At 37.7% G+C, this 26,583-nt stretch overlaps 1 protein-coding gene across 4 annotated transcripts in view; it reads right to left on the minus strand.

Annotated features, from left to right (window-relative positions):
- The window catches only part of HIBCH (3-hydroxyisobutyryl-CoA hydrolase), a 90,581-nt gene that overhangs the window by 58,360 nt on the left and 5,638 nt on the right, over positions 1–26,583 (minus strand). For 3 of the 4 annotated variants that reach the window (XM_082467246.1, XM_082467245.1, XM_082467243.1), the window contains exons 2-6: positions 24,187–24,229; positions 11,139–11,279; positions 10,486–10,570; positions 6,948–7,028; positions 2,293–2,345 (exon numbers count right to left, since the gene is read on the minus strand). In XM_082467246.1, the coding sequence (XP_082323372.1) occupies positions 2,293–2,345; positions 6,948–7,028; positions 10,486–10,570; positions 11,139–11,279; positions 24,187–24,229 (403 nt within the window). The remainder of the gene's footprint in view (positions 1–2,292; positions 2,346–6,947; positions 7,029–10,485; positions 10,571–11,138; positions 11,280–24,186; positions 24,230–26,583) is intronic. The other variant, XM_082467244.1, reaches the window with a different exon arrangement.

Genomic DNA, 26,583 nt, shown 5'->3' on the forward strand with positions numbered 1-26,583 from the left:
CCAGTCTGTAAATTTTACTCTTTCAAAGGCTACAAAGATGTTTTTTAAAGCAGAATTTTTTAAATAAATAATTTATTAAATATATACTGTGCATTCCCTAGTTGTTATGAGCATGCTAAAAAAAAAAGTAGTCCTCACCTTTATAGACCATCTAATATACTTGGGCATATTTCATAATAACCGACAATAAAGAATAAATGCCAAATTTGGAGTAAAGATTGAATGCACTGAGTCAATGAAGGAAAAAAATCACATCTAATCATAGTGGTATTTAAGACTGTTAAAAAATATAGAGTAGAACTTTCAGTCTTTAAAGATGAATTAGATGTAGAGTACATATGGGGCATCGTAGGTGGCAGACCTGATAGAAGAAAAGACACATAGGCTTGTTTGGTTTTTTTTAGGGGCAGGGCTGACAATATGTAATATAAAAGAACCTTTCTCACTGAGGGGTTCCTCATCTGAACCAGAGATCACTGCAAAAGACTTAACTATTTTCTCAATTTTTCCAAGCATGGTATATAACTGGTACCATTCTAGAATCACAGGGCAGAAATATGAATGCAGTTAATTCATTACATACAATCGATGTCTTGGGCACTAGTTCCCACTTAACGTGACTCAGAATCACTTGGAGGACTTATTAAAACACACACTACTGGGCTCCACCCTTAGTTTGACTAATGTTTGTTCTCATCATTTTTATCCTTGTCCTTTTTTGGTGAGAGCTTCTCAGGTTTGTCCTCCACAGACACAACTTCATTATCTGTAATATGATATTCAACTCCTTCTTATCTATGACCTTCAAAGTGGAATGTCAGGTTCTGCTATTGCATTTTAGTTTCCAGTCATCCTTCCTATGTTGCCTATTCCCCCTTGTAACCTGCTGCCCTTTCATCTAAGCTTGTTGTCTACTTATGGGCTGTCTTTCCTATTTCACTGGAGCCACATCATTTTACATGTTATTAAGTATGCCCAATGTTTTTTGTTTGATTTCATATTTTTTCTGGTTCCTTTCACATTCGCAGGGGGCTCTTCCTTCAAAGCTTCAGATTATGTTCCTTCCTTTTGTTCTGCAGAATTTTTTCAGGGAGCTCTTATTTTTCCCATCTTAACACTTCATTGACAAAGAAAGCACAATCAACTCACGCTCAGTACCTGCCACAAGCTGAGAGGTATAGATTGCCCTTGATCCTGCTCCTAACCACAGGTGCTAATGGAAGCCCTTTCCCAAAATGATGTGCAGGATCTAAGCAATTCTGATGGATAGGGTGTTTGGGATTAACAGATGCAAACTATTATGTGCAGAATGGATAAACAACAAGGTCCTACTGTATAGCACAGGGAACTGTATTCAATATCCTGTCATAAACCGTAAGGGAAAAGAATATGAAAAAGAATGTATATATATGTATAACTGAATCACTTCGCTGTATAGCAGAAATTAACACAATATTGTAAATCAACTATACTTCAGTAAAACAAATTCAAAAAGAAAGATCTAAGCAATTCCAAGTGCCCAAGAGACTTCATCTAGTGTGTGGTTTTCCTAGAAAGAGGGGGACATCTCCCAATGACTAAATGTTTGAAATACTTAACAAGTTCAATCTTTGAAATTCCACCCTTCAGCTTCCTACTACCTTCTTAAATCCTACCTTTTACTGCCATGAAGACCTATTCTGACCTCTCACTTCTTTAAAGGCTTGTCTTTGTTATAGCCAGTGCCACACACTGGAACACTTTTTCTGTAATTATTTCATGTTCTCTCCAACTCATCAAATTATTCAAAGCCAGTGAAATCTAAGATTTATTTATTTTGCATCTGTGCTATTACAAAGATTTGTCAACTGATAGAAATGCACTTTCAGAGAACTTCAAAAAGTATCCAAACACCTTCACTAAGGTGAGATTTTGTGCAGTAGATATAACTTAGGAACCACATCTCCACTATTCAGAGTCTAAAAAAACCTCAACATTCCAGTTTCTTTTCTGAAGCTGTTGAAAGCAGTCAGTTTACTTATAAGTAGAAAAAGGACTCTACATAAGAAAAAAAAGAATCAATTTTGTTAGTTAAGAAAGCTTACTAATTCAAGAAGCTGAAATAGCATAGAACATAATTAAGAACGTATTTTTTTGGGTAAAGCAAATATTATATCCCAAACCTGCAAAGCTCCAAACATGACTTTGTTTCAACTTCTATTGTATTACATTCATTGTCTCACTTCTGTTTAATAATTAACTTATTTTTAATACAGCTCACATAACAATGATAAGAGTAAACAGTCTACTTACCCCACCCATTGTAATTCCATGAATAAGTGCAATATATGGTTTCTGGCAAGAATCTAAAAGAAATAGAGCTGTAATTAGTTACAATGCTTAAAATACATTTTCTTTTTCCAAACATCACATGTTACATGAACTCTGAGTATTTTCCCTAAGAAATTTTTGCAAGAAATATCAAAGTAGACTAAACATATGGCTTATAAAATATGTTCTTTTTAAAACATCAGTCCATACACAATCCTGGTCATCTATTCATTATTATGAAAAACTCAACACCTCAATTTGAAACAAATGAAAGCCTATATAACTCAGCTATTGAGAAAAACAATATTTGCCTTATAAGCCACTGATGTTTATGTAACACAGTTGTATTTTAAAGAACATAATTTGTCTTCTATACATCTAAAGAAGTATCTGGATACAAAGAGAAGTGCAGCATACAGGAAAAAGCAAGGACTGGGAATTAGAAGACCCAAATTTTAGTCTCAGCTTTGTCATTAACTGGCAATTCAACTATATTCAATATATATACTGGCATTACTTATATACTGGCAATTCAATATATATATGTGTATACACACATACGCATATAAGTTATATGTATATATGCCTATCATACATGTGTATATCATGTATATAATATATAGATAAGTTTCCTTATCTATTAAATGATGAGATTTGCCTCAGAAGTTCCTTCCAGCTCAAAAATCCTGTAAATTTTTACTCTGTTCCTTTCGCTCTGAAGAGGAAGTTGTGCACAACATAATATAAATCACTGTACTTCTATTACAGCTTGTTGCCATATAACTTCCTTACCAAAGACCAATATAAAAGTGCAGTTTTGATCCACCTAGCAGTTCTATAAGTATTCCCAATCTGCCAAATGAGCCACTGAAGTACAATTCTAATTTAACATTCACAAGGACTTCCACAGCCCTCAATTTTTAACTATAATTCCCTAGAAACAATGGAAACAAATGTCTCTATTGATTGGAGTGGACATGCATACAAATATACCATTTCAGCTACAGATACACATATTTTAGATATGAAATATCAGAAGCTAATTGATGCAGGAACACAAGGCCAGAATCTGTCAAATTCCTTAACGACTAAAATATGTCATTACAATGTATAGAAATTATATCTGGAAGGCTTTCTCTCTGTATATTAACATTTTACCAAACTCTTCTCAAACTGCTTAGAGGTTTTCTCCCCTCTCCTTTTATTTAGTATAGAACTGCACTGTCTAATATAGTAGCCAATAGCCAAATGTAGTTATTTAGATTATAATTAATTACAATTAAACAAAGGTAAAATTCAGTTTACTGATCACAGTAGCCCCATTTCAAGTGCTCATTAGCCATGTGTGGCTAGTAGTGATCATATTGCACAGCACAGAAACAGAATACTTTTATCATTACAGAAAGTACTATTGGACAGCGCTGGTATGAATTTTTAGAATGAATAAAACATCCTAAGTAAAACCTGATCTGGAGAATTATAGACTCAAAGAAATGAGAGCTCTCCATTCAATGTGGCTCACTGAGTTAAACTGGGAAACAGCCTCTTCTCCCCACTCCTACCTCAAAGACATAAAAATTCTAGAAAAAAATTTTGTTTTCAATGTATATCCAAGTTCAAAGCCAAACAAGGGAAATCCTCAGGTGCCAGAAACAAACTCAAAGCTAATAGCTGTGTGGAAGCTATAGCCAAAGATTATGAGTGAGTGTGTGTGTGTATCTGTTCTGAGTCAGGAATAACATGGGCCACACATAACATGCTATGAGTTAATACCTGCATAAAGCCTCACGGTAGGAAGAGCTATACGATTTGTAAAACATAGCTAGAAAAACTCTATCTGCTGATCCTAAAACTCAGTAAGCTCCTGCCCAGGAGAGGAAGAGAAAAAGTCAGAAAAGTGGATGCTCAAGCACTGGACCACTACAACTGAACAAACAAAAGAAAATACCCCTAACAAATTTGGAATAGAAGTAACGTCTGTAACTTGGTAAAAAGTGTCTACAAAATGATTATATACTAAAGAATGAAATTTTAAAAGCTTTCCCATGGAAATCAGAAATAAGACAACACCACAATCATTCAGCATTATAATAGAGGTCCTAGCCAAAATATCACAAGAAAAGTCATAAGTATAAAGACTGGAAAGAGATGAAAAAAATTATGTATAGATGGTAAAATTGCCAATGTAGAAAAGCCAAGAGAACCTACAGAAACATCATTAGAACTGATAATAAATTTCAGCAGGGTTGCTGGATGTAAGAACAAAATACTAAAATCAAAAGCATTTCTACATGCTAGAAATAGTCAATTAGAAAATGTAATAAGAAAAATTACTATTAAACGTAGTAACAAAAAAAATAAGCTGTCTAAAAATAACACTTAAAAAATCTTTTTTTTCTTTATGGAGAAAATTATAAAACATTATGAAAGGACATGAAAGTCAATCTGATGAAAATGTTCTAAAACTGATTAATGGCAATGACTGCATAAGCTTATTAAATATCAAAATAATTTTAAAATTCATTTGAATTTTTAAAAACAAACAAACAAAAAAAATTCATTTGAAAAATCAAAAGTCCAAGAGTAGCCAAGAAAATCTTGAAAGAAAACAAGGGTAACTTGTCCTACCAGAGACAGACATATCTTAAAGCTATAATAATTTTGACACTGTAGTTTTATCATATGTACAGACAAATAGGCCAATGAACAAAGTTGCCCAGAAACAGTCCTGGTCACATATAAGAACTTGATATATGATAGAAGTATCATTAAAACCAGTGAGGAAAACAAGGACTATTCAATCAAAGGCATTACAACTTCTGGCTTTCTAGCTGAAAAGTAAAAGTTAGATGATGTCACATGCAAAAAAATTCCAAGAACTTTAAAGACTTAGAGTATAAAGAAACAAACTATTAAAAGAAAATATAAAAGAACATCTTAAAAACCTCCATGTTATTAAGCGTTTTTTAAATGCAAATAGCAGAAATCATAAAGGAAAAGAATGAATACATTTCATCTCAAACAAAAACTTGTGTATACCAAAAGATAAAGTAGCAGACTGAGAGAAGTGTATTTATAATATATATGATCTACAAAAGTGAAGAATCAGAATACATAAAGACCTATAAAATCAGTAAGAAAAAGACAATCCAAAAGATAAACAAAGGATGAAACTGAAAAGAAAATCTAAATGATTAACATAAAACACCTTCTACCTCACCTGCGTCCAATGAAGTACAAATTAAGACCACAATAAGATATTAAGCATGCAAAGTTTAAAAACAAAAAATGATAGAAAGGACATGTAGAAAATAAAGTCTTATACTTTATAGAAGAATTTGGAAACACACTGAAGATACATAAACTCTATGATCCATCCATTCAACTTCTATTATTTCTAGAAATTTCTGCACATGGGCACTAAGGGTGTATATAAGGGCGTAACAATCTGTATTAGTAAAAAGCTGAAATAATCTAAAATAACCACTAATATAGAATAGATTAATATGGGGTAATTGAATAATATAAGAACAGTTACATTCCATGTTATTAAAAACTTATGGGGGCTTCCCTGGTGGCGCAGTGGTTGAGAATCTGCCTGCCAATGCAGGGGACACGGTTCGAGCCCTGGTCTGGGAAGATCCCACATGCCGCGGAGCAACTAGGCCCGTGAGCCACAACTACTGAGCCTGCGCGTCTGGAGCCTGTGCTCTGCAACAAGAGAGGCCGCGATAGTGAGAGGCCCGCGCACCGCGATGAAGAGTGGCCCCCACTTGCCGCAACTAGAGAAAGCCCTTGCACAGAATCGAAGACCCAACACAGCCATAAATAAATAAATAAATAAATAATTTTTTTAAAAAAACAAAAAAAACCTTATGAATGGTATACACAGTAAGAAAGTACTTATGCAAATTTCAAAAACACAAAGTAATACTACTTTTGTTCATAAATATGTAGTAAAAATATAAAGTACAGTCTAACTGGATGTGCTAAAAACTAATGACAATGGTTGCTTCTGAGGAGGGATACTGGTTGCTTCTGGAGAGAGAAAGAAATGGCACTGAAGCAAGCAATGAAGTAGACTGAACAGTAATTTAAAAACTCATAGTATTCTATTTAATTTAAATAAATCTCAAAACATCAAGCAAAAATAAAATATAGTGGTCTATTCATTCTGGGCTGGTGGGTACACAAATATTTATTATATTATTCCCTGTAATTTAACATTTGAAACACATGCTTGATAAATGTAACTACTGTGTCACTTCCAATGAAATCTGGAATGATGACTATAAAGAAATTTCATCCCAGAGTTCCTGAAGAATTCAGAAATGACACTTCGTTTTATAGAGAAAACTGGCACCCAAGTTTTTTGTTTTCCAAGAAAGCCAACCATATGATCATAATCCATGTTTCCATATTGATTATATGGCAAAGAGTAGTTAAGTATACCCTATTTAATAATCAAGTATGAATTGTTCTGGAATGAGCAGTCAGACTACTTTAATCAAGTTTATTCCTGGCACAAAGTATATAAAAGATTAAACAAGAGTGTCTGTTGATTACATTTTAACAATTCATACTGTGCAGCTTATGTCTTGATTCCAGTTTCAAAGCTCTCAGCAGAGCACACATACCAATAGCATTGTTCAGCATATATTCTTCTCTGAAGAAATCTTGAGCTATCTTCTGATTTGCCTTTTTAGCTTCTGAGATCACTACAATAAAAAAAGAAAAAAAGAAGGACTACAAATCAAAAAAAGTGTTTTCCAGTCAATATAGTCAAATAGAAAAATTTTAAATACTGTGACAGTAAGTACCAGGGGGAAAGTCTACAATGGCTTGTTAAGGTTCTGAAGTCACCCATGCCACGGACATATTATAGTTAGCCCCAAATCCATAGTCCAATGTCAAAACTTCAAGGCAAAAATTCTTATTCAGAACTTCTTACAAAGTGTTATACTTAAATTATAAGTTATATATTGGTACAAAATGCATTTTCTTTTGACTATTTTCTGTAGCACCTAAATGAATGTTTGCTGGATACATGTTTCCTTTGGTAATATATCTTAACACAAAGTACATTATACATATACACACAGAGAAATATATGCACATGTGCATGCACACACACACAGAGTTCTATATATTCCATCTAGTTAAATACTTCTGCCACATTCATTTCACCATGGAACATTTGCTGAGCATCCACCAGGTACCACGCACTGTTTTCAGTGCTGTAGATAACAAGACAGCAATATAAGACGGCTGCCCTGGAGTTCAGACTAGTAAGACAGACTACTGAGCTACACTCCTTGTGTCATGCCCACTCTAAGGTTGGGGTGCCATGGGAATGTGAGCATAAGAGATGTAATTAAAAGAAGCCTTCCCAAGGACTTCCCTGGCAGTCCAGTGGTTAGGACTCCATGCTTCCACTGCAGGAGGCACAGGTTCGATCTGTGGTCAGGGAACTAAGATCCTGCATGGCACACGATGCACCCAAAAAAAAAAAAAAAAAAAGAAGGGTTCCCAGAAGAGAGAACTCTGAGCCAACTGTGAACAACAGGTAAGGATTTCCTAAAAATGAAAAGTTCTGAAAAGTGCAAAGTTCTGAGTGGAGAAAGGAGTACCTACAAAGGCACACAGGCAAGAAAGAATAAAATCAAGAAATAAGTAGTTTTAAAAGACTAAAGGAGAATGGTTAAAAGGTAAGACTAAGAAGGTAAATGAGATAGTAATATCCTTATTTATTAATATCAATGGAAATATAACCTCTCAAAGATATTGCTACAGCATACAAATGCCTGTCTTAATAAGCAGGTGCTCAGTAAATATCTTAATAATAAATAACAATCAAATGGTTTCATTTGTATTGCAATTTTCTATTATCCAGAGTTCCATAGTCCAATCTACTGTACTCCTACTACAGTCAATGTCAAAACCACCATCAAACCTCTCTTCCATACACTTCAAGTTCATATGCTTTTCCTGTCTAAGTCCTATGAGAATTACCTACTAAAATACAAATTAAATATATAATATATACACTTACTTCTTTTATGGGAAAGAGTTACATAAAAATTGTTGACTATTAATAGATTTTTAGACTAACTTCAGAACTCTGATATAGCTTCCTTCAAAATGTTCCAACCAAATATTGACTTCTTTTCTTGGTTTTTAAAATAAAAGGTTTGGGGAATTCCCGGGTGGTCCAGTGGTTAGGACTCTGTGCTTTCACTGCCGTGGCCCGGGTTCAGGCCCTGGTGGGGGAACTAAGATCCTGCAAGCTGCATGGGGTGGCCAAATAAATAAATAAATATTTTAAAAATAAAAAAAGGTTTGATATCTAGTTTTGTCATTCTGAGGCTTTCACCGATAAAACCCCTAAAACCCTCATCTATTATCTTTTATCATTTCTCCCCAATACTAAAAGAAAAGGAGTGTAAAATGTATTGCCTGTGGAATAAAGCTTTTATCTCAGAAATCTTCTGAGATTTCCTTCTAATCTTATTCTAACCAATCAGTTCCATATAAATTAAATGATGTTTAGTAACATCATCTAAAAAATTTTTGTCAGGGCTTCCCTGGTGGCGCAGTGGTTGGGAATCCGCCTGGCAATGCAGGGGACATGGGTTTCGGCCCTGTTCTGGGAAGATCCCACATGCCTCAGAGCAGCTAATCCCATGTGCCGCAACTACTGAGCCTGCGCTATAGAGCCTGTGAGCCACAACTACTGAAGCCCGTGAGCCTAGAGCCTGTACTCGGCAACAAGGGAAGCCACCGCGATGAGGAGCCCACGCACCGCAACGAAGAGTAGCCCCCGCTCGCCGCAACCAGAGAAAGCCCGTGGGCAGCACTGGAGACCCAAGACAGCCAAAAATAAAATAAATAAATTACAAAAAAAATTTTATTTTTCAGAGTGCCCACTTACTGTCTTGGACTGTGATGTTTAAAAGAAACTAAATTTCCTAGAATTGAAATCTGTTGCTTATACATGTGAACTAGAATAATTCTAGAATTTTTAACTGTATTTCCAAACAGCAATATAAAGTTAGGCTTATATGAAAAAATAGCTCACAGTCAGAAGAAGCTAAAATCAATACATAAGGCTCTGCCCATCTGTAAACTGACAAGATCAAAAGCCCAGCTCTTGAGGAAAAATTAAGTCCAGGCTGAAAAACAATGTTTTAAAAATATTTAAGTAGTGGGCAAAACAAATTCAAAAAACAATTCAGTTAATAAGTCTGTCGAAGCAACTGAAAATTTTCAAGTGAAATTTTAAGACTCAGTTATTTTAAATTTAATAGATATTTGAAATTATGTCCTGAATCAAGCTTGTTTCTTCCTATTTCAAATGTAATGGTTTACATAAGATTATAAATTTGGTAAATAGATCAACCTGAACATTATCATCTTAACACGATACAAAAAATATAAAAAATAAAACACAAAGAAAAAAACCATCCCAGGAACCTACGAATTCCATAAGAAACAAAACTCAAAATGTTTTCAGTATATATAAAATACTGACAACCAGTGGTAATAACATTTCTTCTCTCCTTTGTCTTTTGTTTTTAATAGTTAAATATGTAGAGACTGACCTAAGGAGAATTAATCTTTTTATTTATCTCAGCATGTTTATTTAAACACAAAAAAATATTGATAATATAATAGGATAAATACTACAATTAAGTGCATTCTTGCTTTGGGATCATGAACAATGGGAAAGCACAAAGTCATGGAAATATGTGAGAGCATGTCATATTTGGAGAATGGCAAGTCACTCAACATGGTCAGGTTGTCAGGGTTATGTGATAAATTGAATTGCTTAATAACAGCTATTCTAAAATAAAAAGCAGAATCACATACCATAACTGAACATTTTGTTCAGGATGATTCAGGGAAAGAGACAAGATACCTGAAGGGCATGTACGTAGTTAAAAAAAAAACAAAACAGCTGCTATTCTCATTTTTCTATTAACTACAAGAGGTAAGTCTTTAAACGTTTTCTTTTTCTAAGTTAACCACACTAAAAATGTATTAACTGTTTAACAAAAAAAAAAATTCTAGAAAGTAAAGCAAATTACAAAGTACCACAAAAATTTGCTAATACCTTAACAGTTTTTTGGGGGGGGGGAAAAAAGCATTTAGGTGAAAAGGGAAAACAGTTTTTACCTCTGATATCACCTCCGGCACAGAAAGCCTTTCCACCGGCTCCCTTTATGATGATCAGGAAAGCTTCCGGATCTTGTTCCCACTTCTATCCAAATGTAAAAGAAGATGGTATAAGCATATCATAAATACAAACTCGATAATGATATATCTATATGCACATAAACACGTGTATATATAGACATATATTTTTATGTTTTATAAAACATATGCAGAAAAATGGATCCCAACTTCATTTTCTTCTCTGACATAAATTAGAGGCTATCCCAACAAAGTTGCTAGATGAGTGCATTTTGTGATCCAGGCTTGATGACGGCAACTGAAATCTTTGCCACAACAACTTTGAGACCAAGGTGAAAAGATATGGGCCTAATATATCGTCAGGTAGGAAAAATAAAATAAAGAGGGGCAGAACATAAGAAGAAACTTGGAGCCTTGTGGAAGTGGAAGAGGCTGTCTTCCGAGGCAATGAACTCCCTGTCACTAGGGGTGTTCCAGGATAACCACTCAGGGAAGTGCTGAGGACTCTAGAAGCCATGGGGCTTGGGTGCTGATCCCGGACAGTCACGTGACTCTATGGGAGAGAATATCAGAACTATCCTCTAAGGGTATACTTCCAGAAGGATCCATATGATTGCTTTAAGAAAATCACAAACCTTTAGCTGTGGGTAAATCTGCCGAATCATACTAAGATTCAGTGCATTTAGGAACTTTGGTCTGTTTAGTGTTATCACTCCTGCACAACCTTTTCTTTCCAAAAGGACTTCTGCCGCTGCATCTGTGTGCTTAGACATTCTCTGTGTAAACAAAGAATAACTTTAGGATAAAATTCATTAAGTTTTTGTCGCAAGTCAACATCAAAACATACATTAAATGCAAATCTTTCACACAATGTTAAAGTTATTAGCTAATCGAATGGATAACTCAGTACATCTGACCAAGTTTTCTAAAGTTATTTGGACTCTGTGTAGATAGACAATTCCAAAGCAAACTACATATACCTCTTAAATCTCTTAATTTTTATTTCTGAGTGAACTTAGTCAACTGGTTTAAAATAGAACCCAGTCCATGGGACTTCCCTGGTGGCGCAGTGGTTCAGAATCCACCTGCCAATGCAGGGGACACGGGTTCGATCTCTGGTCTGGGAAGATCCCACATGCCACGGAGCAACTAAGCCCCTATGCCACAACTACTGAGCCCGTGTGCCACAACTACTGAAGCCCGGGCGTGCCTAGAACCCGTGCTCTGCAACAAGAGAAGCCACTGCAATAAGAAGCCCGCACACTGCAACAAAGAGTAGCCCCCTCTCACCACAACTAGAGAAGGCCCTCATGCAGCAACGAAGACCCAACACAGCCAAAAATAAATTAATTTAAAATTTTTTTTCTAAAAAAATAAAAATAAAATAGAACCCAGTCCTAGAATTTCTTGGACTATGAGATACTCTTAAATCTTTATTACTGTATACCAAGCAATATGTTAGGTACTTGGAAATCAAAGATGAACAGAGTGGGCAAATAATTCTGACTACAGTAGCTACCAACAACTTGGGGGAAAAAAAAAGTGATATTTGAGCTAGGCCTTGATATATGCCAAGAAAAAGAGGGGTGAAAATCCTGGAGAGTAACACATTCTAAAACATGAACAGTGAATATCTGGAAATGTTAAGATGTTAAACATGAGTGGAATAAAGGCTGATTGAGAAAATGAGTGATAGGAAAGTAGGCAGAATAAGTAGTTTAAGGCCAGATTACAGAATGAGCTTACGAAAGCATATAGTTGTAAAGAACTTGTCTATACACAGTTCTTAGGGCCTCAGGCACCATGGTAAGTGAGGCAAGTGGCATATTTTGGAGTGGCTTATTTTGCTCCCCTTCAGTACTCAGTGGTTCTACTTCCTTGATTAAACCCTTACTCATATGGAAAGACAGATAGACTAAAAAGCTGTACTTTTCAGATACCTACATCATTCTGAATTTTAAAGTAAAACAGATTTCATATTATACAAACATGTTACACACAAGTATTAATAAACTTCCATCTCTCTCCATACTAACTCAATTTCTTTTTTGCTTGAACCAAGTCAGATTCCCCAGCCCCAAAAAAAAAAAAAGTTTCATGACTGTTTTCACTGAACAACTTTACATAAATTATCACCTAATATCAGAGACAATCCTTTAAAACTCTATTATTTGGTTTCAGCTCAGAGATGTTGAGAGCTGAAAAGATGCGTCTCCTGACCTTGTAACAAGAAAAAAAAGGTGAACAGACTGAAAATTAATGGCTTTGGTGAACTCAGTCAGAGACAGGGGGTCACAGGGCAAACAGCTCCGTAATAAAATCTGGAGAGACAGGTGCCTTCAGGGAGATGCAGGACCAGTATATGTGCTTAAGCTCAGGCAGAAGCCCTAAGGAAGATTAACTAGAATTTTTAATGACTTGCTAGAGGTCAAGTGTGGGCAAGTGTGATAGTATGGAGCTCCTGGGGGTGGCGGGTGTCACAGTCATGGGGGGAGCTCCCATTCTTGCTGGCTTTTCCTCCTGGAACCCAAGCAGGTTCTCCCAGGGAAGACTGGAGAAAGCTCCCCCGGGTGGTGCTGGCTGGGAGAGGGAAACAGCAGGCACAGCTAAATCCTTTCCCCTCATCTTCCACACAGAACAAAAGGATAAATCTTCAGGGGAGAGACAGCCTTCAAAGCTGGTAGCCCAGGGTTCTGGTGGAGGCCCACCACAGTGGGGAAATGGGATGGAGACCTATAAAATAAGACCCTTAATCCCAACGGAGAAGCACTTCAAAACCATAGCCTACTGACCTTAGTGTTTACCAACCACAGCTGGGGAAAAGGAACAGGGGACAAAGGAAAAGGGGGGAAAAAAGGCAGCCCACCCCCAGAGAAGGGACAGGAACACTTATGAGGGCCACACTCCTGGACTCTGGTTCACAGTGCCTTCTAAACATTAAGGATTAATGGGATACAACACCAAAAGCATGATCCACAAAGGAAAACACTGATAAACTGAATTTCATCAAATTTAAAACTTCTGCTCTGCAAAAGATAAAGTGAACAAAAAGACAAACCAGAAATTAGAAGAAAATACTTGCCTATCATATATCTGATAAAGAATTTGCATACAAAATATACAGCTGACCCTTGAACAACACGGATTTGAACTGTGCAGGTCCACTTACACTCAAATGTTTTTCAATTGTAAATACTATAGTACTACATGATCCCCAGCTGGTTGAATCCACAGGTGCAGAGAAGGAACCTCAGTTGTAGAGGGCTGACTGTAAAATTATACTCGGATTTTTCGACTGCACAGAGAATCAGTGACCCTAACCCCCACCTTGCTCAAGGGTCAACTGTATAAAAAACTCTTAAAACTCAATAAGAAAACAAACAACCCAATACTAAAATGGGCAAAAAAAATCTGAAGAGCTTCAAGGAAAATATAGGGATGGCAAAAAAACACATGAAATCCTCAACATCATTTCTCATTAGGAAAATGCAAATTAAAACCACAATGAGCTACCACTACACACATAATAAAATGGCTAAAATCCAAAAACAGACAATAACATGTTGCCAAGGATGCAGAACAATAGGAACACTCGTTCATCGTTGGTGGAATTGCAAAATGGTACAGCCACTATAGAAGACAATTTGGCAAACTTGTATAAAGCTACACATGGACTTACCATAAAACCCAGCTATCATACCCCTAGATATTTATCCAAGTGAATTAAAAACTTATGTTCACACAAAAACCTGTACACAAACAGGTGTAGCAGTTTTATTCTTACTCACTAAAACCTGAAGGCAACCAAGATGCTCTTCAACAGGGAAATGAATAAACAAACTGTGGTATATCCAAACAGTGGAATACTATTCAGTGATAAGAAGGACCACGTTATCAGTTCATGCAACAACACAGATGAATCTTAAATGCGTTTTGCCAAGTGAAAGAATGCAGACGCAAAAGCCTATATATTGTATGATTCCATTCATATGATGTTCTGTAGAAAACAAAACTATAGGGGCATAACACAGGTCAGTGTTGGGGAGCGGGAGAAGTGACTGCCTACAAAGGGGAAGTACAGCAGAAGTTTTAGGGGGATGGGGCTGTTCCGCATGGACTTTGGGTGATGAATGCATGATTTATGCATCTGTCAAAACCCAAAGAAATGTACAGAGAGTGAACTTGAATGTATACAAACCATATATATTTTTTAAAAATCACCCAGTGTCAGGGGATTCCAACATGGAATGCAGACTGTGGCAAATAAATGTAACCAAACCACACACGTATGACAAGCACACTGAAGTGAGATCATGAGGATGGTGGCAGGAAAGCTGACCTAAGTGACGTTAGAAAACAGTCATTTGATTGCAAGCTGTAAGGAAATATACAAAAACAACTGTATGTCAACTTATGCTATAGTTAGTAAATTTGTTTGAAACTGCTTTGCATGTATACTGAGGTTAAGCAAGTAATGGGGACTTCCCTGGTGGTCCAGTGGTTAAGAATCCACCTGCCAATGCAGGGGACTTGGGTTCAAGCCCTGGTCCGGGAAGATCCCACATGCCGCGGAGCAACTAAGCTTGTGCGCCACAACTACTGAGCCTGTGCTCTAGAGCCCACGAGCCGCAGCTACTGATGCCCACGTGCCACAACTACTGAAGCCCGCGCACCCTAGAGCCCACACGCTGCAACTACTGAGCCCACGCTCTGCAACTACTTAAGCCCACGCCCTCTAGGGCCCGCGTGCCGCAACTACTGAGCCCATGTGCTGCAACTACTGAGCCCGCATGCCACAACTACCGAAGCCCACGTGCCTAGAGCCTGTGCTCTACAACAAGAGAAGCCACCACAATGAGAAGCCCACGCACTGCAACGAAGAGTAGCCCCCACTCGCCGCAACTCGAGAAAGCCCACGCACAGCAATGAAGACCCAACACGGCCAAAAATAAATAAATTTTTTTTTTAAAAAAAAGGTACATACTGTATTTTAAAAATTAAAAAAAAAAAAACAAGTAATGGAGGGTGGTCAGTGAGAACCAGGCTCTCACTGGTCAGGAGGAGAGTTAGAGACAAGCAAGAAGAGAAGGCTAGAATGAAGCCTGCCCTGTGGTACTGGATTAAGGTCAGAGACAGCAGTATGAACATGTTTCCTTAATATATATTAAGAGGATATATATTAATATAACAGAGGATAAACACAGAAACACTTATCGCTATTTATGTAGACATGGGACAGTAAACAGTATACAGCATATGTATTCTACTATAGATATATATATTACTCTAGTTCTATCCCCAAGAGAAAACCCTGACACCCCAGTAGCAAGGGGCATTCCCAGACTCAGATCTTGATTTCTAAATGCAATTTTCCAATAAAGGCAACCAGAGCTCCTTGGAGAAATGGCTGATTCCAGAGCCAGAGAACATCTTCCAGTATCAGAAAGTAGGGAGGTGTTTTTAAAAAATTGAAAATTAAAAGGAAAAGGTCATATCAAAGGGACACAAGAAGCCAAAATGAAGGAATTCCTAATGGCCAAAGTTGGAACAATGTGAGTAACAGAATAAATAATGTGCTGTTAGATTATAACCCAAAGAATAAAATAAATATCCATGAGTCCACACTGATATATATAACTGAATAAATCAATGGGGGAGACGAGATGATCTTACCCACAAAAGAATTCTAAATAATTTATGTAGAAATCCCCCTTCCAGGACGTGAAGCTTAGCCCCCTCACCGTCTGACTGTGGGCTGAACTTACTGACATGCTTCCAAAGAACAGAGTAGAAAAGGGAAAAATGCTAACTTTAGAGAGAGGAGAAACCGGACAAACACCACCTTAACCACATGATAAAGGTCAGCCTCACCAGCTGTGTCATGAGGATGTCATGTACTCCCTAAGGCATATGTCAAAAACCCACAGATACTCCCTGATATGTGATGAGAAGGGGCTTTTCCTTTGTGATACTCTCTCCAGAAACCTTTTAGCTGCAGGCTACTCATCAAAAAAAAAAAAAAAAAGAAAACACAGAACAACAACAACAACAAACAGACACAAGCCCAGATTAGAGGCTATTCTACAGGCTACTTGGCCAGTGTTCCTCCTAACTGCCAAGGTCATGAAAAATAAGGAAAGACTGATAAACTGTCACAGACCAGAAGAAACTAAGAAGACGTGACAAAGAAATGCCATGTGGTATCCTGGATTGGACTTTGGAACAGAAAATTGATGGAAAAACTGGTGAAATCCAAAAAGTATAAAGTTAATACTAATATAGCAATGTTCTTAATTTTGACAAATGTAACATGATAACTGTATTCCTTTGCTAGGGCTATCATAACAAAGTACCACAAACTACGTTTAGGCTTAAACAGAAAGTTATTGTCTCAGTTCTGGAGGCTAGAAGTCTGAGATCAAGGTGTCAGCAGGACCACACTCTCTCTGAAGGTGCTAGGGGAGGGTTCTGTTCCAGGCCTCTCTCCTAGCTTCTGATAATTCCTTGGCTTGTTGCAGCAAAACTCCAATATTCACATGGCACTCTCCGTGTATATATGTCTCCAAATTTTCCCTTTATATAAGGATAAATTATATTGAATTACCCCAGTAATTCCTACTTCAGTACGACCTTTAATTACATCTGCAATGAGCTGACTGGCTGTAGGGAGAAATCATCTACCATGGGTCCTGAGGCTTCCCTGCACTTTACTGCTGTGTATTTCATGGATCCAAGGGCCTGAATGCTCTTCACCTGGGTCATTTTTCAGGACTGTATTTGCTGCAAGAAACTTTGAAGAAAATGTAAAGTCTCCCTCCGGGACAGAGAGCAGGCTTGCTTACAGTGTGTTACAAACTGGCAGGTTCCCCAAATTCAGTATTGCTGTCCTGTAATGCAACCCACTGCATATGAACGCATTCATTTGGGCCTTCTGTCACCCCTGTGGGACTTGGGGAGCAAGGGAACCAATACAAACCTGAAGCTCAATGCTGCTAATTGGGTCACTAATAACGACGTCCTTTGTCTCTAACTCAAGAGTTGCATATCTTTTGCCAGCATCCATGGAATAGTAACAAGCTAACTACTAACTTGTAATTGGGGTAAAATCCTATCCCAGACCCAACGTTGTCTAGCCAGACCGAAAGCCCTCCACTTGCCCCGTTCCGATCATAGCCCTCACCCTCCCTTCAAAAGTAACAACTGTCTTGGTTTTTATGATAAACACAAAGTGTACATCCATAAGCATCACCTATCCGTTTTTTTAAAAGTAGATATATCTTTCAAGTCTTTTAAAATCTACAGGTTCTGCCTCTATTCCTTTCTTTTCTTCACAATTTGTTGAAAGAAACCAGGCCTTTTAACCTATAGAATTTCCTAGTACGGATTTTGCCGATTGCATACTCATGCTACCACTTATTTTTAACAGCTGTTCATTCTTAGATATCAATTTAATCAGTCCCCTACTGATTAGCACTGGGTAATTTACAATTTTTGCTATTACAATAGATGCAGGAATATCTTTAAGCATCGACTTTCCAGCACTTAGGTGAAGTATTTTTGCAGGACATTTACAGAGGGTCAGACTTTGAGCAAAGAATATTACAGAATCTTCTGTTAAAAGCCACTAGAGGGACTACCCCAGCGGTCCCGCGGTTAAGACGCCGCGCTTCCACTGCAAGGGGTGCGGGTTCCATCCCTGCTGGGGAACTGGGATCCCTCATGCCACCCAGCAAGGCCAAAATAAAAAAAGCCACTAGAATGGTAAAATTAACAAACAAAGGATCTTTTTTCCCCCACCTGAAAAGTTCATGGCCTTCTTAAAACCTGAAAACAACTATTGATGCATTAATCAAAAACATTCACGCAAAAGAGCAGAAGGGAAAAAAATGAAGTCTGCAGTATTAGTGTCATTTATGTATATGTTAATTAATTCTGCAGAAAAAAAATCTCTTTTCCAAAAATATCATTAACTTTTAGTTAAAACCTAGAAAAGGCTTCTATGAAGAGAAACTTCTCATATTAGGAAAGATTACAGAGACCAGAGTCAGAAATGAACTTCTCATACAACCCAAATTTGGGGGTGGGGGGTTGGGATAGAAGGGGTAAGGAGAACATCCATTCAATGGATATATGTGAAGGAAACTTGCTAAAATGCAGGGACACCATCAACACACAGCCCTGTGCTGAACTGAATGCATGAAGTCCGCCAAAATAATATCTCTGAGACAAAAATAACCTGGAGGACTTCCCTGGTGGCGCAGTGGTTAAGAATCCACGGGCCAATGCAGTGGACACGGGTTCGAGCCCTGATCCAGGAAGATCCCACATGCCACAGAGCAACTAAGCCCATGTGCCACAACTACTGAGCCTGCCCTCTAGACCCCGTGAGCCACAACTACTGAGCCCGCGAGCCACAACTACTGAAGCCCACACACTCTAGGGCCCGTGCTCCGCAACAGGAGAAGCCACCGCAATGAGAAGCCAGCGCACCGCAAGGAAGAGTAGCCCCCGCTCACCGCAACTAGAGAAAGCCCGCGCGCGGCAACAAAGACCTAACACAGCCAAAAATAAATAAGTAAATAAATAAATTTTAAAAATAAATAAAATAACTTAGAACATCCACTCTGCTGGAACATGGAACTATTCTGGCAAAATCCATAGTAGCAACATTTCCTAAAGTGTGCAAAGAGATGTTTATTGCAGCTATGTTGAAGGAGAAAATGGCCCATGGTGAAATAAGCTTGGGAAAAACTTAAACCAATATAAAGTTTAATTCCTATAAGACTTTTCCGTCTTTAATAGGCAAATACGCAAGGTAAACTTTTAAAATACAATGAGCAGCATAGTTCTCACTTGATTAAAGAACTTTTTATTTTTCATGGAACAGCTATCTCTTGGGACTTGTATTTTTCAGGTTACATTTTGGAAAACACTGTCAGAGACTTCAAAAACATTGAGAGAAATGAGCTTTTCCTTTGAGGAAAATCAAGTGCCTGACACATAGCAGGTATCCAAAAAATGTTTAATAAGCTGAATGAATAATCCTTCATTCTACTGATGCAGTCCTGCTGTAACACAAGCCTAAAATAAGCTTCACACTGTGGATACCCAAATCCCAATCTCAAGCACATACCTTTCACTATATGTAACATTCACTGCCACTGAACTAAGTTGCAACTGAAAGACATACCCAGGGAAATATCCTACCTTTTGCAGAATATGATTTATTTTGACATGTCATCCATTTCCAGCCAATATTAAAGAATGCCATTAAATTTAAATTATTATAACACAAATATGACACCAAAGCACAATACAAGTACGATTCATAGAATCAAAAAACATTTAATAAATGCTGATTACTCAAGCTTCACTCAATCCTTCCTGACTTCAAACTGGGCCAGTAAATTCCTCCATATGGAAACAGTTTATACAGAATCTCTCAAACTGTCCTTAGCTGTGCTCTAGCTCTCACTTTCTGTGATATCATCTACTTCCCATCTTCAATTATTACCTCTAAACAGCTGGCTCAAACCTGCATCTGTACCTTTACTTTTCCAGAGGCCCAGGCCCTTATTCCAATGCCTGCTACAATTACAGGAGTACCTACGCGGCACCCCAAACTCAACTTGTTAGAAACCAAATTTACCAAGAAATTTCTCTCCAACAAATCTGTCTCTCCTCCTCTGTTCCCTATATCAGGTAAAGGTATCACCAATTTCTCAGTCAACCAAGCACAAAATGTTGGTGTTGATTCCTAACTGTTCTCCCCTCTCTGCCAACAACTTGAGGTAGTTACCAAATACCAGAGAAAGATGGTCTATCCTTCACACCGCATTCAGAGAAATTTTGCTAAAGCCCAATTCTAATCTTGTTAATCCCATTCAAAAATGTTCCATGACTCGCCATTAATTTCAAAAACATCCAACTTTACTTGACATGGCCTTCAAGTCTCTCCACATCTGATCCCAGGTAAACTCTCCAGACCCACCATTGCACAGCACTCCTTACAATGGAGACTCAGAAAGCCGAGTGTAACTTCCATTGTCCTATCTCACAGCTCTTGCCACAGGAATAAACATATTGCATAACAGAAAGAAAGCATATTTTGGAGTCAGATGGACTCAAACATTAGTTTTGCCACTCACTACTATACACCCTCAGACAAGCTAGTCTCAGAGCCTCAACTTCTGTGTTTATAAAATGGAGATAAGAGAATCACATTTAGTGTTACTATATGAACTCTCACTACTTCCCATCTCTACCTATTGAAACCCTAATCATGCTTCAAGGCCCAGATCAAATAAATGATTGCCCTCCAGTAAGCTTTCACTGGTTACAAAGTCGACATCAGTCAAGTTCTTTGCATATACAAAGCAAGCACTTAATGTATGTCTGTTCAAAAGGCATAGATTATAAATTGGTTGATACCGATTCTAGATCATCTGCACATACAGAATATGAACATGATTGCTGTCATGAAATGACATGTGCAGTTTCAGTTCATGCAGTCCAACCAGTATACCTTCATACTGAAAAGAACTACTTTCTGATGGAAAAAAGTCTTCTCCATGTCCAGGTCAAAATTATGTGGAGGGGCTTCCCTGGTGGCGCAGTGGTTGAGAGTCTGCCTGCCAATGCAGGGTACACGGGTTCGAGCTCTGGTCTGGGAAGATCCCACATGCCGCAGAGCAGCTAGGCCTGTGAGCCACAATTACCGAGCCTGCGCGTCTGGAGCCTGTGCTCCACAACAAGAGAGGCCGCGACAGTGAGAGGCCCGCGCACCGCGATGAGGAGTGGCCCCAACTTGCCACAACTAGAGAAAGCTCTCGCACAGAAATGAAGACCCAATACAGCCATAAATTAAATAAATAAATAAAATTTAAAAAAAAAATTATGTGGAAAAAATGAGCTTCTGCATATTAAATTAAATGCTGTGTAAGAGTTTTAAACATTATGGAAAAAGAAAAAAAATTTTTTCTATGAATATTTTTGTTGTAAAAATATGTCCACATCAGCCTATGAATATAAAGGAGACCTCATTAATAGGTCCTACTAGCTTGCATTAGCTTGACAAACTATCTGCAGAAATGCAGAACCTTTGCCTCCTTTCCAGGTTCAGGTCCATCTAATATCTTTGAAGGGTCACAAGGAATGTCACACTATTATCACAAGTCAGTCCTATCCACTTCTCACAACGCTGCCTACAGTTCCGCCATCAACGGCATATTTCCATCACTCCGCTAGTAAAAAAGGCTCTTGCTCTGTTAGCTCTCTTAGAAGGGTCACAGAAGGAATTCTTGGGATACAGCTTCTCGATCTCTGAAGCACATGTAAAAGCCAACACTGGGAGCTAGAACCATTCAGTCTTCAGGCCCTGGTGAGAGTCCAGTTTACCTTCCTTTCTTCGATGTGGTTTATGCCCCAGGTCACACAGCCCCATGGGATCTAGATTGTCATGTCTTTCTATTCCACTTGTGCGCATATCTAAGTATGAATCTAAATATGAACAATAACGTTCTGAGTTCTTTTTCCAGGAAATTCCTCAGCTCCCATGTATACCAGCTGACTAAAATAAATAAGGGTAAGATATTCCAGTTTTCATATGCCCATCTCCGTGTAGGCTGAACTGAGAAACACTATGCAATAGTTACTTAGTGTTCACTCTGCCACAGGCTGTAGAGTGCAGTAGGTAGTCTATGGAGCCAGATAACCTGGATTCAAATCCCACCTCCTGTTTACCAGATGTGTGACACTGGGGCATACTACTTAGCCCCTCTGTCCCTTAAATTCTGATCCATTAAATAGAGATAAGACCATAATCCCTTTACCCAAACCCCTTGGGTCCAGATGCATTTCAGAATTCAGAAAATTTTCTAGATTTTGGAAAGGTAACACAGTACATATTATATAGTATATAAAACATCCTAAGTGGAGTCTGGTTCAGTACACTGTACCCAAATGCTTTACTACTTCTGCACCAAACCATGAGTATTAACACTAGTTAGGATATGGACAAAAAGAGTTTCAAAAGTATGTTCAGATCATATTTTGCCACCAAATGCATTTACCACAAACTAACCCCAAACCAAACACAAACTTATGATTTTGAGGTTTCAGAACTGCAGATAAAGGATCTATAGTATCTGCTCCGTAAGACTATGAGAATCAACTGAGCTAATACATATCAAGTACTTAGAATAGCACCTGGCATAATACCATAAGTGCTATATCAGAGTGACTTGTTGTTTTTACATGCAAGGTACTTGTCAGGCTGCATGAGGGTGTCTTTTTTTTGACTATACAACCCTTTTATTGAAAGCATTTAACAGAAACACTGTTGAGAAATGCTGAACCAAGAAATTTCTGAATTATCGTACAATAACATGATTCTATAATGATATCCAGGCCATTGTTCTAATCCTTTAGGGACGACATTCACATCTCGGTATCAGACTTTAAGTCTGCTGTCTCAGAAATTTGTCCAGAGAGTAAGAGATGCAGGTAAATGGGCTTACAAATTTTTAGTATTGTAGACTTGAATCCTAAAATATGTAAGAAGAGACACAGATAGACTTATGCCGTTACTGACATTATTACCATTTATGGGTAAAATACAATTTTTCTGACCATAGGAATGAAAAATTTTAGACTTTACGTTAATATTTTGCTCTGACTTTACTGAAGTTGTTGAAATAAAAGTAAGTTGTTTGGCAAACTTATGGTTACCAGAGGGTAAGGGGGGAGGGACAGATCGGGAGATTGGGATTGACACATATACACCACTATATATAAACTAGATAAGTAATAGGACCTACTGTATAGATGAGGGTGTCTTAGTCCGTTCAGGCTGCTATAACAAAAATACCATAGACTGGGTAACTTATACAACATTTAATTCTCACAGTTCTGGAAGCTGGGAAGTCAAGATCAAGACGTCTGCAGATCCAGTGTCTGGTTAAGTCCAATTTCCCAGTTCATAGATGGCTGTCTAGTCGCCGCATCCTCCCTCAGAAGGCAGAAAAGGTGAGGGATCTCTCTGGTGTCTCTTTTATAAAGGCACTGATCCCACGCATGAGAGCTCTGCCTTCCTGACCTATTCACCTCTTAAAGACCCCACCTCCAAATATCAACACACTGGCAATTAGATTTCAACATATGAATTTCGGGGGGACACATTCAGTCTATAGCAAAGTTATAGAAAAATGAATAAAAATCATTTCTTCCTTGCAGTGTGATAAACTAATACCATCTAAGCTTTGGAATGGTACTACTAGTACAATAGTGGCTAACATGTATCAAATGATTATTATATGCCAAGCACTATGCTAGATTTTTTAATGAATTATTTATTATTCATAAGCACTCTAAGATGGATACTATTATCCCCATTTTTTATATATCAAAAAAGGAGGCTGATAGAGACCAAGTAATCGGCCCAAGATTAAGTAGCAAACCCACTATTTAAACCCAGGCATTCTGACTTGAAGATCCATCCTCTTATCCATAACCTTATGCCACCTCCAACAAGTTATATGAGTCAAGTTTTGACACTATAAAATTGGAAACCAAAGTGTACTGAGATCAATGAAATCTGCCAGTATTTCTCTACTTCCCTAACAACAACATTTTAAATTGCACATTATAATCTAATAATGCCAGCAAAACAAAGTCCAAACTTACCAAATGCTGCAGTATGATATTAGTCCTTTTGGATGAATTAAACCTGAAACAAATGTAGAATACAATGAACACAGTAATGTGGGTAGTCATGTTTCAATGTATAAATACTACATTCCCTTTTGTTTGCTTTAGCTTCTTTGAAAAGTTATTAAAACAAAAAGTATCCTTTAAAAAAGTTTCTCATTCATTGTAGTAGGAACACAAAATGTTACAGCCACTTTGAAAGAAAATTTGGCAGTTTCTCACAAAACTAAACATACTCTTTTACCATATGACCCAGCAATTGCACTCCTTGGTATTTACCCAAAGGAGTTGAAAACTTATGTCCACCTACACATGAATGTTTATGGTAGCTTTATTCATAATAGCCAAAATGTGGAAGTAACCAAGAGGTCCTTCAATAGCTAAATGGATAAACAAACTGTGGTATATCTATACAATGAAATATTACTCAGCAATAAAAAGAAATAAGCTATCTTTCCATGAAAAAAAAAAAAAAAAAAAAGAGAGAAACCTTAAATGCACACTGCTAAGCAAAAGCAGTCAATCTGAAAAGGCTATATACTGTATGATTCCAACCACAGAACATTCTGAAAACTATGGAGAAAGTAAAAAGATCAGTGGATATCACAGGTTTAGGGGAGGGAGGAGGAAGGAAAGAACAAGTGGAGCGCATGGGATGTTTAGGGCAGTGAAACTAGTCTGTACGGTTGTAATGGTAGAGAGACTTGTCATTATACATTTGCCAAAATTTTCTGCTAATTTTTTCTGTAAACCTAAAACTGCTTTTTTTAAAAAAGTTAAGGGCTTCCCTGGTGTCTCAGTGGTTAAGAATCCACCTGCCAATGCAGGGGACATGGGTTCAAGCCCTGGTCCGGGAAGATCTCAAATGCCGCGGAGCAACTAAGCCCGCGCGCCACAACTACTGAGCCTGCGCTCTAGAACCCACATGCCACAACTACTGAAGCCTGTGCACCTAGAGCCCGTGCTCCACAACAAGAGAAGCCACCGCAATGAGAAGCGCGCACACCGCAACGAAGAGTAGCCCCAGCTCACCGCAACTAGAGAAAGCCCACGCGCAGCAACGAAGACCCAATGCAACCAAAAATAAAATAAATAAATTTATTTTAAAAAATAAAAATAAATAAAGTTAAAGAAAACTGCTAATTTAAAAAAAGTTTGATAAGGATGCAATAGGCATTCTCAGACATTGCTGGAAGACATATAAATTGGTATTGCCTTTCCAGTAGGCAAGCTGGAAATATGGACCCACAACCTTTAAAATGATCATACCCTTAGGCCTAGTAATTTCACAGGCATCTGTATTAAGGAAACTTCAGACACGATCAAAGTTTGATTTACAAAGATGTCTGCAACAATTATTTACATAAGGAAAAAACTGGAAACAAAGTAAGTATCTAACAATATAGTAATTTTTTAAAACTGTCATCTATACAAAACCATTACATAGCCAAGAAAAATACGTATTTAAAAATATTTAAATAATAGTTATGACATAGAAAAATAGTCATGACAGAAGTTATGAAAAGAAAACTGGCTACAAGACAAATACAATACAACTCTAAGTCTGTTATTTTAAAAGTGTTTGCTAGGCTAGGAATACAAAGCTTAAGATACAGCTTAGCAAAGTGATCAATAATAACAGAAGTAAGAATGGTGGAGGGTGGGGGAAACTGGGAAGGGGCATGAGGAAACACAGAGTGTTGGAAGTTGTCTCTATCATGATGGTTACAGGACTGTTCACATATATAAAAGTTCGCTATAGACTTCAGAATAGTACATTTAAGTACTTTGTGTGTTGATACTTTATAATTAAAGTAAAAGTAAAAGCAACATGGGGGAGGGTAGTGACTGGAGAGGGCACAAAGAGGGCTTCTGGATGCTGGTACTATCTTGTTTCTTGATCCAGGTGCCACTGAAATGAGTATGTTCGTGAAAATCCATCAAATTGTATCTTTAAGCTTTGGGTCTTTTAAAAAGTTCCCCAAAAGTCATCGTTCTTGCCTCTGATAAACTCAAAGTTTAGTAAGAGAGATGCATATAAAAATACCATAATTAGGAAGATACAGGCATCTCCTGCTTTTCGAAAGTTCGCTTTACACCACTTTGTTTTTTCCAAAGACCTACCTTAGCACCTGTTTTCACTAATCCAAAGAAATCCAAAGAGGATTATCACTTTTATGAAAACAGGTGAAGAGCAAAAATAGCGTTCAGTGTTTGTTTTGAAGCGAGATGTTACAGAGGCAGCATGCACCCCGAGCAGTGAGAGTGGCACCACTGAGCTCCTTCCGCAGGAACTGCACTCTGCATCTCAGCACCAAGTGACCAAAGACTTGAACTGGGGGAGCCTCTGTGCTTTATCTCAATTTGTTTTGT

Source organism: Balaenoptera physalus, assembly GCF_965194825.1.
Source record: "Balaenoptera physalus genome assembly, chromosome: 6".
Classification (NCBI taxonomy): domain Eukaryota; kingdom Metazoa; phylum Chordata; class Mammalia; order Artiodactyla; family Balaenopteridae; genus Balaenoptera; species Balaenoptera physalus.